This window comes from Spea bombifrons, chromosome 5 (assembly GCF_027358695.1).
Source record: "Spea bombifrons isolate aSpeBom1 chromosome 5, aSpeBom1.2.pri, whole genome shotgun sequence".
Classification (NCBI taxonomy): domain Eukaryota; kingdom Metazoa; phylum Chordata; class Amphibia; order Anura; family Pelobatidae; genus Spea; species Spea bombifrons.
In genome coordinates this window covers 75,839,577-75,853,224 of record NC_071091.1, presented here as the reverse complement: position 1 = coordinate 75,853,224, position 13,648 = coordinate 75,839,577, and the positions used below count along the sequence as shown (strand labels likewise).

The 13,648-nt window shown below is 36.0% G+C and overlaps 1 protein-coding gene across 5 annotated transcripts in view; it reads left to right on the top strand.

Annotated features, from left to right (window-relative positions):
- Positions 1-13,648, top strand: part of PTPRM (protein tyrosine phosphatase receptor type M) — a 321,476-nt gene that overhangs the window by 284,768 nt on the left and 23,060 nt on the right. For all 5 annotated transcript variants that reach the window (XM_053468204.1, XM_053468203.1, XM_053468210.1 and 2 more), the window contains 2 exons: positions 3,093-3,169; positions 10,754-10,790. In XM_053468204.1, coding sequence (XP_053324179.1) covers positions 3,093-3,169; positions 10,754-10,790 — 114 coding nt within the window. The remainder of the gene's footprint in view (positions 1-3,092; positions 3,170-10,753; positions 10,791-13,648) is intronic.

Genomic DNA, 13,648 nt, shown 5'->3' with positions numbered 1-13,648 from the left:
TCAGAGAGTCCTAAGCTGGCTGCATTTCTTATTGTGGGGATGAGTGACTTCTTTAAACATACTGTGTATGTACTGTGTACACCAATATTATAGTAAACTAGAAAAACCTCCAAGATTTGTGATCTGCTTGTATGTTTTTGGTAATATGATTGCTTTAAAGGGGCCTAAATACCATCCCCCACCACCACCTTAAATATGTGTTTTGGGAGAGATATACTATTTCAGCTGTTCATCAGCATCTCATCGGGATTTGCATATCTTTCAGTTGTTTGTGCTGTCATCACTCTTCATGTCTCCTTGTACCAATTCTATTCATCCTGCCTTCTGTTTTACATCCATAAATCTCCTTGTAAGTTCTGTGTTATATTATTTATTGTCACCCCTGATGTCCCTCTTTCCCACTCAGTTGGTCTTACCCTACCTTCTTGATATATTGTGTATGTATATATATATATATATATATATATATATATATATATATATATATATATATATATATATATATATATATATATATATATATAAAATGTGTGTGTGTGTTTCCAATTTTAATGCAGATGTCCTTATTGCAGTACCTGCTACTTGACAAACTATGAAATACATTTCCCTTTTGGTTAAGAATGTGCATATGTTTCTAAAGAGACATATTTTCCAGAAGGGTGGAAATATTGATAAAATCCCTATAGTTGAGTTGAGCATGATATTAAAGCAAAGTATTAAAGCGGGGATACAAAAAACATAAGCCATCACGCTGCCCGTGATGCTGCTCTATAAAAATGCCTTTATGCAGAAGGATCTGGTTGCAGTACCATGCAGAGACATAAAAGTTCAGACTTTTCCAATGTACTTATTCCATAAGTTAAGCAGGTTGGAGCACTTGTTGCTAATTTTGGTGGATATTATAATTTGAACACATTTGTGGCACTTATGTCTGAGAACATAAGTTGTACATCAAGCCCTACAAGTAAGGTTCACTTGCTAATATTTACTATGGGCCAATGGTAACAGGATCACTGTAACTGTTAATGGCCAGTATATTGATGGCATGCTCCTTGGCATGCTGCTTGTGCTTTATGTAGCTCAAAATCTTGTTTAATTTGCAACATTATATATATATATATATTTTTTTTTTAATATATATATATATATATATATATGAAACAATCTGTATAATCAGTCTATATAATCAATTCTCTCTCTTTTTAGTGTGATTTATTTATGTCAACATGGAAAAAATGCACCTATATGATATAGAAATTGTGATTAATCCCTTAAAACTTTCTTGTAAAAAAAAATACATTCCTGGCTAAACGGAATGCCATTTTTACACTTTGACTTTTGCAGCATTACAGTTTAATTAAGCCCTGTGGTGCTCATGAACCCATTTGGATTTTACCCTTCTGACAGTGAAAGATGCTATCGGATATTATGCCATCAAAATGAAATATAATTTATTGCAGTATATTAATGACCCTATTTAATTTTAATTTAGCATATAGACAGACCTGTTGGGAATCCTTAGGGATTCCGTTCCAATCTTCTTTGTGCAATGGCCAGTAGAAAAAAAAAATTGAGAACATAAAGGCAAATCATCTCCTTGTTAAATGTTGTGTTCATTAAATACTGTATGGTTGGTCTCCTAGCCTGTTATGTAGCCAAGGCTGCTTTTAATGCAGTTTCAATTTATCTGCTATGAAACCATTTGGTCATTTTTTTTCAAGGTATTGGAGTTCATTCCAACGCAATAAAACTAAAGGGACAAAATTGTTCTTTTCTGTAGGTGCAAGAACAAACTATAAAAAACACAATGTGTAATGTATTGTTGTCGGTGTTGAAACCAAATGACAAAAAAAAACAAGATTAAAGGTCAGCAGGGGGAAAACAGAGGAGGAAATATATGAAATATGATTTTAAAAAGAACAATGCGCCCATACAATAAGACTGCAGTACTTCTGCCACTACCCTTAATATATCGAAATTATTATGTTACCCGTATTGACGTAATATGCTGGAATCAATGCCAGAGATCAATTTATCACACATGATTGAACAGCAGTCCTTGCACATATTGCGGTGGGTAAAACAAGATAAAAAATACAGTGATAGTTTTTATTTCAGTTTATGATCTGGGCTAATATATGGTATTTCTCAGTTGTTTATCTCATTATTTCCCATTGTAATCTATGTGAAGATTGCCATTCAATTACTTGTGATAGAGTTATCTCAAGCATTGAATCCACCTATTGTCCTTTAACTCAGCGAGTGCCAAACTCTTCTAAATACCTACTGAATCGGCCACAGCTAGACAGGTATCACAGTATGGGAAGAATTTGAATGTCTATTTTAAGCTGTTTTGGAAATATTTTGATGAATTAATTGTTCAGAATTAGCAACTATGTCACAAATACTTGAAAAACACGTCCACAATTATGCAACAGTTCTATGATATCTTCATATAAAATATTGAGATTAAATCAATCTATTCTGCGCATGTTATACATAAGCAACATAAGGTGTGTCAAAAGTGGCCTGAATTGCTTCCTTTAGGTAACCTCTATAGTTCTTCATATGTCACTGGGAGCTGAATACAAGAACTCTTGTGATCGTCAGTTATGTCATATCTCAATTTCTACAATTTTACCATAGGAGATAAATGTCTGTGAAAGCCAATCCACATTACTAATACAAAATACTAATACAAAATAATTCTCTTAATTAAAGGGACAGTCTAACATCCCTGACACCTCTACTATAGAGGAATGCATATTAATGCCCTCTGGGAGTGAATACTTTAATATTGCTTCTTCCAAAGAGAAAAAAATAAACAGCTGACAAAATCTCGCCTAAAAGTCTTGTCACTGATTGGCTACCTAAGCTGTCAATCAGTGGCAATAAACTACTTCAAATGAAATCAATGGACTTGAGTCACTTACGGTAAATGTATCTTAAATACTTGAATGCTAATCTGGGAACACAGGCAAAATGATCATCTGACAGAGCCTGCTATGTTAAAGAGAATTCCGTGTGTGGCCATCATGCCTTTTCGCACAGAAATAGTTTTTGTAATTCTGCAATCCTTTATTCCATTTCAGATGACCATTCCCGAGTGAGACTCCAAAGCATTGAAGACGAAGCCTGCTCAGATTATATCAACGGAAATTATATTGACGTACGTACGCTCAGCATGAGTATTTTAACATTGCTTTCATGTAGCAACATTAAAGCACCTCCGATAACCCACTGAAGGTTATCCATACAAATTGTTGGCTACCTGGATTTAGGGATCTAGACTATAATTCCCATCAAGCTTAACTTGCCTTTGTCTGCCTGCCTTTAATTAGTTGAATTTGTCTACTTTGATATTATCATGAAGACTTCTCAGGCAAGTTGAGATATGTAGTCCTATGGTGGCCACAAGGATGAGGTCGATACAGCCACTGCTTACTATCCTGTTTACACAATGGTAGATTTTTTAGTCTAGTAAAAAGCTCATTATATTTTGCATCTTGAGCGCGAGGACAAAGTAAATGTTATTTCATTTTCCTGTCAACAGTTTGGCATAACTCTTCATTAAATAGAACGTTGTTTGCATATTAATGCGGCAAAAACATGTAATTCTTAATGCCGTGATTTGCAATCTCTTGTCACTGCTGCACTTTTAAGTTCCCTTCAAAGCAGCGTGCAGCTGTTAACCAGTGCTTTTAATGCAAGCAAGCCATTTCATTAAATATGTAAGCCGTTTAATTATTAAACACCACTTCTTTGTTCGTACTGCATCATGTTAACTGAATGTTTAACATTAGAATGAGCTATTTGAAATATGGTTGAATTTGTAAATAAATGAATTAAATCAAAAGTTTAATTGAAAATCAAGAAAAAAAATCTAGTGTACACCTTCAAAACATGCTTGCCTTTACCTGATGTGAACCAAAGGTAGCTCAATAAGCACGTTAGTGTTACTAAATTACTATGCTAATATTAAAATAGTATTAATTGCCATGCCAATCAATTGTAAAATGTGCCGTAACAGTTAGATAATACAGTATTGCCGATCAAAAAGCACATACTCTTTTTTTCACATGATTTAAAATCAAACGAGGGCTTAGTATGTGACAAAGCCTATCTATATGTTATGGTTCATGAGTGTGTAGTAATGATATAGTGGGTGCAAAAACACAAATATAATTAAATGTCCCTTTAAAACTCTGGATTTTCGCACTCAAATTCATTTATCAGGTAATCAAATATTTTATCATGTCACTTTTAATGAAAATCACTACTGATGAAGGTGTTGCCAACCATAAATATATTTATGGCCACATATTCTGCAAAAACAATGTGTTTTTTTCTCCACTAGTTATTTTTTTCTGCCCACATGAGAGCCTTATTTGTGGTATTTTTGAGTAATCATTACATTATGTTAAGATGTTAAACCCCTGCTTATAAATTAGTCAAAATACTGCCATTAATTTAAACAAAAGTGATATTTCATTGAATCGGACTTGTTTAAATGTTTCCATGTACCCTAAAACAGATGTTTTTAAATAAGGCTGCACATTGGTATAATTGCTTATGATATTAGAATTAAAGATGTTTTGTGCAATGTTACTCGATTTAATATATATACCGTATATATTTTTATTTATATATATTTATTTATATATATTTATTTATATGCTTAGAATGATGCTGCAGGAGCTCGCAATAATGTGCACATGGCAAATATGCCGAATGCTGCCAACCCTCTCTATGAGATATTAAATCATGTGTTATCATATGCTTCTCCTTATTATAACTATACGTACATGCCCTATTAAATCTTTAATTTAGAACACCAGACGGCTCTGATATTACAAGCCCTGAGTAAAAAGTATATTTTCCTTTTTATTTCTGTTTTAAACCATTTTAGCTGCATGTGATTTAAAGCAGCCATGTCACCTACCAGCAATAGCACCATCGTGCAGAGGGTTTCTTTGTACAGGATAACATTATCAGGGCCAGCTCTGTTTTCCATGATATGTTGGATGTTTAGCTGCGTTTGTTTTCCTGAATTAAAAATGGGTAACAGCATAGACTAAAATATATAAATATTGGGGCAAGAACTAGAATATTCTTAGATCTTATTTATACAGAGATTTCACCCACGCTGGATGAAGTGGCTTTCAAATGACACGGTACTATTGTTTTTAGACAACAACCCCAAATTAAACTGCTTGATTATGAGTGCGACCAAAGTTGGGTTGCATGTAGTTAGCAATCAGCAGTTCTGTACAGGCGGCACTGATACTTTTAAGCCGCCTGATGACAAAGGTGTGGCCGATGCCTGGATATGCCCAGCCACATGCTATGTTTTTATGCTCATTGGAAGGGCACATGGGGTGAGTGTGTATGATGCTGTCGGCCAGCAGCCCACTGGGCATGTGCCTGGTGTACAAAAAACAAAATACTGTCTGCGCTTCTCACCCTAATAAAGTTGGCAACAAATATATAAACATAATATAAATGAGAGGTTTTGGTTATATGAATTGGCCAAAGCATAATTAAGCTCACCCGCCACGTCAAGGCACACTCTCAATAGGGTGAGATCCTACTCTCACCTCCTACATAGTGGGCACACAAAGCAGTTTATACTGCTACCAAAACCTTACAGCAGCATGCTCACACTGTTTGGTAGGCCTCATATTATACATTTGTATTATTTGAGCCTGTGACTAGCTTAGCGCACCGACATTTTTTCTTTTCCCTGTTTGCACATATTTGAGGTTGTTGGCTCCTCATCAGTCTGGTTGCAGCTTACTGTCCAGGGGTTAATTGGGAGGAGGTTTAATTGCACCTCCCCCAACACATTAATAAGGTTTTGGTAGCAGTATAAACTGCTTTGTGTGCCCACTATGTAGGAGGTGAGCGTAGGTTCTCACCCTATTGAGAGTGTGCCTTGACGTGGCGGGTGAGCTTGATTATGCTTTGGCCAATTCATATAACCAAAACCTCTCATTTATATTATGTTTATATATTTGTTGCCAACTTTATTAGGGTGAGAAGCGCAGACAGTATTTTGTTTTTTGTATACATTGTACAGCCAACACACTGTATTTGCAGCATGCTCACACTGTTTGGTAGGCCTCATGTTATACATTTGTATTATTTGAGCCTGAGACTAGCTTAGCGCACCGACATCTTTTCTTTTCCCCATGTGCCTGGTGTGCCAGATCCGGGCCTGGTTCAAGCCCAACACTACTTCATTGGATACAGAAATGTTTGTTGTATTCAACAGTTTCTCTGGACTTCTGTAGAGGTGGACGGACCATCATGCACATCATGAGCTAACTGGATATGCCTTTCTGAGTCTTACTCATCCACTGATACAGGAGATCCTTCTGTGCAAGCCCAGTGGAACGTGGCCTTTAAACCTTGTAAAAGACAATAAGATCAGGAAAATATTGTATGGCAGTTCTAAAGATGTTTGGAATAGCAAATGAATGCTTTCATTACCTGTCCTGAATGACTGTCCGGACAGCTTTGTTAACCTTTATATCAAGTTTCATAACTGAAACAGCAAATACTGAGACATGTCCACTGCCCCAAAGACAATAAAGCATTGCAATCTTTACAACAGTAAATAAAAAATATTTAAATCATACTTTTAACTCACATGTAGCACATTATTTAAAAAAAAAAAAAAAAGGGTTCAGGGAACATTTCCATCAGGAACTCTGTTTATCAAAGGGGACATGATAAGTTCAGAAATGTATCTTTTTTAGGCCAATGTTCAACAGTGGTACCAATGGTAGGTGGCAATGCTGCTTTAAAGAGAAATATTGCAGCAGATCTCTGTACGAAGGGGTGCTGCCAATTACCCCAGTGACATGTTTAAAGTTTCTTTAGTACAACCCAACTGGGGATCTGATATAGAAAAAGCGAGCCCCTCTTATAGTGAACATTTGTCAAAAAAATGTGAAGAAGGAACAATGTGGTGAAATAATGATATTAGAGACATTTCCTATTAAGTTATTCTTCATAAATCCTAAAGAGGCGAATATACCACCTTTGGAAACAGATGCAGCATTAGATCCACCATTCCTAGTACTGTTAAATGTCCATACCCTTCCCAGGTAATATTGTTCGTTATTCATATATAGAACATTTAATTGTCATGTAACACGAATGCAGGAACTGAAAGGTTGTTTCCATAGAAACTAAAAAAAAACACCTCAAAAGTGTTGTTTTTAAACCTTAAGAGGAAACAAAAAAACAACATATATGCCAAGTATACTATAGAGTGCTATAATAAAAGTGAAGCAGTGCCATTACAAGGTTTTTGGATACAATCTGAGCTATATGTATATACAGCACATAAGCAATGTCTTATATGAGGTTATATCTCTATACATCAACTATGTTTTCTGGAACATAACCAAGGCCCTTATTCTTAAGTACACAATGTTGCAATCCATTTAAGTACGCCCTAAAAAACATAGAATTCCTGTAACATTGAGAGTTAGGAATGACGGCAATGGTTCACTATAATCAGGGCTCACTATTTACCAAGAACAATTAAAATGTAAATTTAAGTCCTTTTACTATAAATCAGCAATATCTGGCTGCAGGATATTGCAAGCCCCCAGCATTCAAAGAAAAGACACCAAGAAACATTAATTCAGCTTTAGGGATTGGGATACTTTTTCAGGGTCCTCTGGCTTGGGGGCAAAGAAGTCCAACGTTCAGTTGCTGTGACTGTTCATGTTACGATCAAGTAAGTGTTCCTTTAAGCGTTGTGGCTGCGACACCTGTGTCATGTCTTTGTTAAAGGTGTCATGTAAATAAGTGTGAAAAGTGATTGCTCGTATACATCCCTTTATGTGTTTATGAGCTGCACAAACACTACTAGGCAGAGCAATTGCGTTTTATTTATTAGTAACTTTGTTTGCACATTTTATCTCAATAGAGCACCAAAAGACTGTTATGCTACATACACTAAATATGATAACCTATATAATTTTGCATGCAATTTTATAATGCACTTGTTTTTAAGAACTCAGGGGTTCTGTTTAAACTATTCCATTGCCCATTACGGTCATACCCCCCCCCAACATTTCAGGGTCCAGATTGAGACACCTGTGTTGGGGAGAAGGTGGTAAGAGGCAAGGGGGTATGGAGCCACATAACTGAGTGGATCCATACCAGAATAGGGTGGGTCCATGCCAGAAATGGGTGGGCCAGGAGGCGTGTCCACTGCCCATTTTTCCTGAATAGCCCCAAGGATCTCCCCAACCAGTCCATTGTCTCCACTCCCCGCAAAAGTGGGACAATAGTGCAGCTACGCAGGATGGTACCCAAAAAGTGGGACCGTCCCAAAAAATCTGTGATTGTTGGGAGGTATGTATGGTGCACCAGAAGTGTTATAGTATGTAATGGCCATTGTGTATGTTTAATGCACTTTTCTTAAAAAAAAAAGGATATTCTTATGAAAATGGATTATGTTTTAAGAAAGTCATAGTAATAAACGGTAGTGTGCCAGCCCCATAATTGAAATTAAAAGATTAATAGTTATTTTAACAATTGGGGTGATTTATGATGGAGTCGCAAGCCCAAATTCCTGAAAGCGATGGAAAGTTATAACAATAAAACCCAACGGAATTAGTGAAGTAGTGACAAGCACGTCAGTCTGATTAGTTAGATTTCTGTGCTGGTAATTATGCCACAGCTCATTTCTAAAAACTTATAAGAAAACCCTGCTAAGGCTCACTTGGTAGCTTGACTGCTTTTAAAACAAGCCTTGCCCCTACTGATCACAGATGTTAGATAGGAAGACTTTTGTTTATCAACTGATTTCAACAGTAACATCAAATTGCTAATTTTATCTCATGTCCTCATCATGACCAGGACGCAGCCCTATCTATCATACCGTCACTAGCTGGCAGTGACTTCTCTGGGATTCCACCATAGCAGTGTCCATAGGCACTGAGAGTGATAACTGATTTACTGATTGGTTTGGTCTCACGTGGCTCATTGTAAAGCACATGTCTAAGCAAACCATCTACAGAATTTGTGCTTTACAGATGTTTTCGTGAGCCAGCAAGTAGAAATGATATGCATGCCGCAGAACATGGCCAAGGTAGCAACCCAACCCTTAGCTAATGAAGTTGTTAAAATGCACATGCAGTAATTTAGCACACAAAAGATATTCAAAATACATTCTTCATGTGCACGGTCCCCAAGCTAATTTGTAGCTGTTTCAATTATGCCTAATTGTTGTATAGGTTTCTCATTTTCCCACTTTTAGAGTAATTTTGCCAACACTCCTGATAAGAGAAACTGTAATTAATGCGATTCTTGTTCATTGCTGTAAACATCTTCATAATAGCTGTTTTTGTGCTCACTGGTATCTACAGTGAGAATACATGAAAAACTATTGTGCCAAGGAAATGCAGAACATTAACCCTTTGTGCTCATGCCCCAGGGCTTATCTAGATAATACATTTTTTAGGATTGTTTTTTCTTTTGCTTTTTTTCCCTAACAATTTGTCATAAAGAACATATTTTCGATCACGTTTCTAAATATATATATATATCTTTCCCCATTTGTTGTTGGCTTGACAATTTTTTTTGCTCAGCAGTGATTTGTATTTTTGCCACACAAAATAAAGTTTTAATTTTTCATGTACAACGGGGACCTGTTAGTTTATTTGTCTAAGAATTATTAATATTTGTGTTCATTTACTTTACCCATTGAAATACTGCATGTGGTTAATTAGTGCCAATGCGTCTTAGAACAAATTACTGTGTATCTTTGGGACAGCAGGTGGTGAATAGCTTCAAAGAATACAAAAATTGGTAGCATTTATTGTCTCTAAAGGATGCATAGTGGTTAGCATTCAGCTCATGTTTCCACATCGCCTGAATGAGAACTCATAGAGGGAAATAAGGATAGATTAGGCAATGAATATACAGTTCTGTCTTCTACTGTGAATTCTGTCCCTTGCTAGGAACAGTCACAGTGACAGAAGTCACAGATTTAAGTATGTAATATTATGCAGGGCCAACTCAGCCCTTCTAGCAATAAAAGGTCCTCGGGGTTGGCGTTTTATAACAATAGGTTTGAAGAGATTAACCTTGCATTACCCAGGGTTACTCAATATTACCTCGGTTCACCAAAAATGTGTGGCTAAAAGTTCTTAGACTTTCCCCATCCATAGTTTCATGAACCCCAATGGAGTCTCACTTCTTCTGATATCTTCATGTTGTCTTCAGACAACCTTTAGCATGTCAGCTGCTGGAGACTCCAAGTGCCATGTTCCCTTGGATGAGACCACATCTATGGTTGTCACCAGAATAACCGGCCATTTTACTGCTTACACAGGGGCACTTTTGCTCCAAATAATATATTTTTTAGACAGACATTAAAATCCAGGTTACATGGAGTATAAGATTATGACTATATTTATACAAAATATTACATTCTCATGGACGTTCTCATGTCCCTAATTGCAGATAGGAGAAATACCACTTCCTCCAATGTGTTACGCCTCAGCGTCACAGATCCCAAACTTCAACTACCGATTATTAATTGTTTAAAAGTCTGTTTTCCCCCGATCTAAAGTTCCATCATAGTCTACATTACAATGTTGGGTTTGATGTGTTATCTTCTTCTGTCAAGAAATAGTTTTATATAAATGTATGTTTGTGCATAGTATGTCATCTAAGTACATAGTATGATTTTCACTGATTTGTACCCTACCTTTTTTATTTCTAGGGCTATCATAGACCCAATCACTATATTGCCACACAAGGTAAGTTATGGTCTATTCGGCCTCAATGTGAGATGTTTTCTGAGGTACTAATCAGTACCATACAAACTTGCTTTAAAATAAAGTGTTTTATTTTAACCCTGTGTGTTCTAGGAAAAACCATATAATATCATATCTTCCTCCAGCGTTCCTCTACCACTCTAAAACTTGTTCCTACTGCGTCGTTAAATTATCAGAGTGGTTTGTACAAATTGTATAATAAAAAACATCTGAAGGTATTTTAATTAAGTTCTATATCTTTCTTTTGGGGCTTTTTCTGTGACTCAAAAAAAGGCAATATTATATTTCATTTGTTTCTTTTGTATAATATTGAAAAACATATATATTTATTTTTTTCCCTTTTAACCCATTTCTCGCTAACCCTACTTTGCTAATCAATGATGTCATGTACTGTACAGTCCATTATGGGACACATTCCTCTCACAACCCGCTCCCAGGAATAATATTACCAAGAATCTTTAATCTGAGCCGTGGAGTTGCTAGCCCGGTTATTTTTTTAACCCTGTAATTAATACATAATAGATGCTCTTTAACAAACGTTTGAGAAATACGTGTATATCCTTAGGGATATTATTTGATCCAAACACAGCCATACTTCATCTAGTACATTTCGCGACAATCCGCAGTATCTCTGGAAAGTAAATCCAAGGCTGCTTTAAGCACAAGTATCCATTCTTAATATATGCACAGAGATTTACAATAAATAATCATTCATTTTCATTCTAAAAAAATGTTTTTGCGTGAAATCCCCGTTGACATGTTTCTAATTGTATTTGGCAGTAAGGGATATCATTGCGCGAGAGGATTATTTACTATATGCAATGATGTTGACAGACTACGGCATTTCCAAAGAAGAGGCTGTGAGATTGAAAATGTGTAAAATGTGATTATACTATCACTGCAGGAAAGGATTATTCTGAGATTGCTCTATAATACAAAATTCTGTGCTTGCCCGCGGATAGGAAAGAACATCGTGTAGCCTTGTGACTTTGTGTAAAATACAGTACGCTCAACTTGAATTCTTTACATAAGAAATAGTTTTTTACTTTGTTCTGGCACAAATATGGCTACTTCAGATAAGTAGCAGGCATAAGGTGGTATAGTTGTATCTGTGTAGCTAGAGTTTCTGTTACGTGCATACGCGTCAGAATGCATGCCCTTAAATAATTTACAAACACAGTGGAACATCCGGGTTTCATTACACAAGATATGCAGCACTTTATACCGTAAGGTGCGGCTTTTACTGAGGCTGTCATATTTCGACATGACACGCAACATGTATTACCTGAGTTGTATGTTTATAATTCACGGTCATGCAATTAGCAAATGACTGATAAAATGTGAGTACAATTTAATTTGATAATTGGACGCTGTAAAAATATGATACACCAATTATGTACCCACAACCACGACAGTACATGAAATGTCTTGTGAAATGCTCTCCTCCAAACAGCCATAGTCACTACTTAAATGGGCTTTTGCAACCACCTGAGAGAAAGTATATAGCAACAGATTACATCATTTTGCTTTTGGTTTCCTTTCACAAGGAAAAGGATGCCTGTGCTTCAGTAATGTGTGACCCTTTTATTTGGAGTCACTTAGGAATCCGACTTTAGATTTATAACCCAAATTTTAACATGCAAACTAGTGTATATGACCACCACGATGTTTACTCTTTACCTTTGATCTTTAGGCATCAGGATTCAGTTGGTATAATACATCACTACTGCTGTCCTTTGGGTTTTGTTTCCTTCAGTTTGACATCATGATATCATACTCTTAACAATGTCAAACAGGACCCAAAAGGTTTGATTCAGATCCAGTTTTATGTTCAATAATAAAAATTATCTCTAGCCATCAGAAAAGCAATGAACCATACATAAAAAAATAACCACACTTTGGGAATTTTATTTAGAAACTGGTGGTGTGAATCTATATTGGGAACAGCAGCTCTCACCAATGGCATGCATTAGGTATATCCAAATACATTGGAAAAACCTTGCAGATCTCAAAGCCCTGGCCTGTTGGACATTCGTTCCTCTATACACAGATCATGGGTCCAGTTCACTAAACCTAGATTAAAAGCTTTAAATGTATGTAGTTAAATCTTAGTGTAACCTGGGTGCATTACAAATAACTAATTTATTCCAAAGTGTCTCATTCCCAAGGGCATCCTAAGGTTATTCCTAGGCATGAAGATCTAACAATAACATTAAGATATTAAGACATTGAGATGATGGAGTTTGAAGGTAGCAGAAGAGCTTCGAGAGCTATAATGTTTTCTAGGACCTTTAAGATTTCCATGCCACCATATGGAATTTTTGATGAATAGTAATGTATTTAAACAGTAATTGTTTTTGTGATTATGTAGTGTTCCCTCCAGTTAATAGTAACTTGCAGCTCACACTTGACAGCATCTTGCCAGTTTTATTATTCTGGAGCAAAGCCTAATTTCCATCTTGTAAAGAAAACATTTCATAATGAAATATCTTTGTTTAACTTGATTTTAATACTTTGGATGTACCACACATCCATCTTCATGCAATCTTCTGTAGCCAAAAAAGTTAATTATTCTGTGCAGGCAAACAGCATTTGAGCAGGCCATTTCAAAGCCCTGTGGAATTAGTGTGATTGAGATTTAATTGTTCTCACACTTTTCTTCATCTGCATTCAAGCTATCAAGTGTTAATGAGCAAATAGAATTGTAGCCAGCCAAGAAGTTGCAAGTGTAATCAGTCTGTAATAGACAACAAATCTGGATTTAACAGAGCAGACATTTGTACATTTTCTTGGTTACCGAAGCATAGTTGGAGATGACGGAGAACCAGTGTTTTATAACT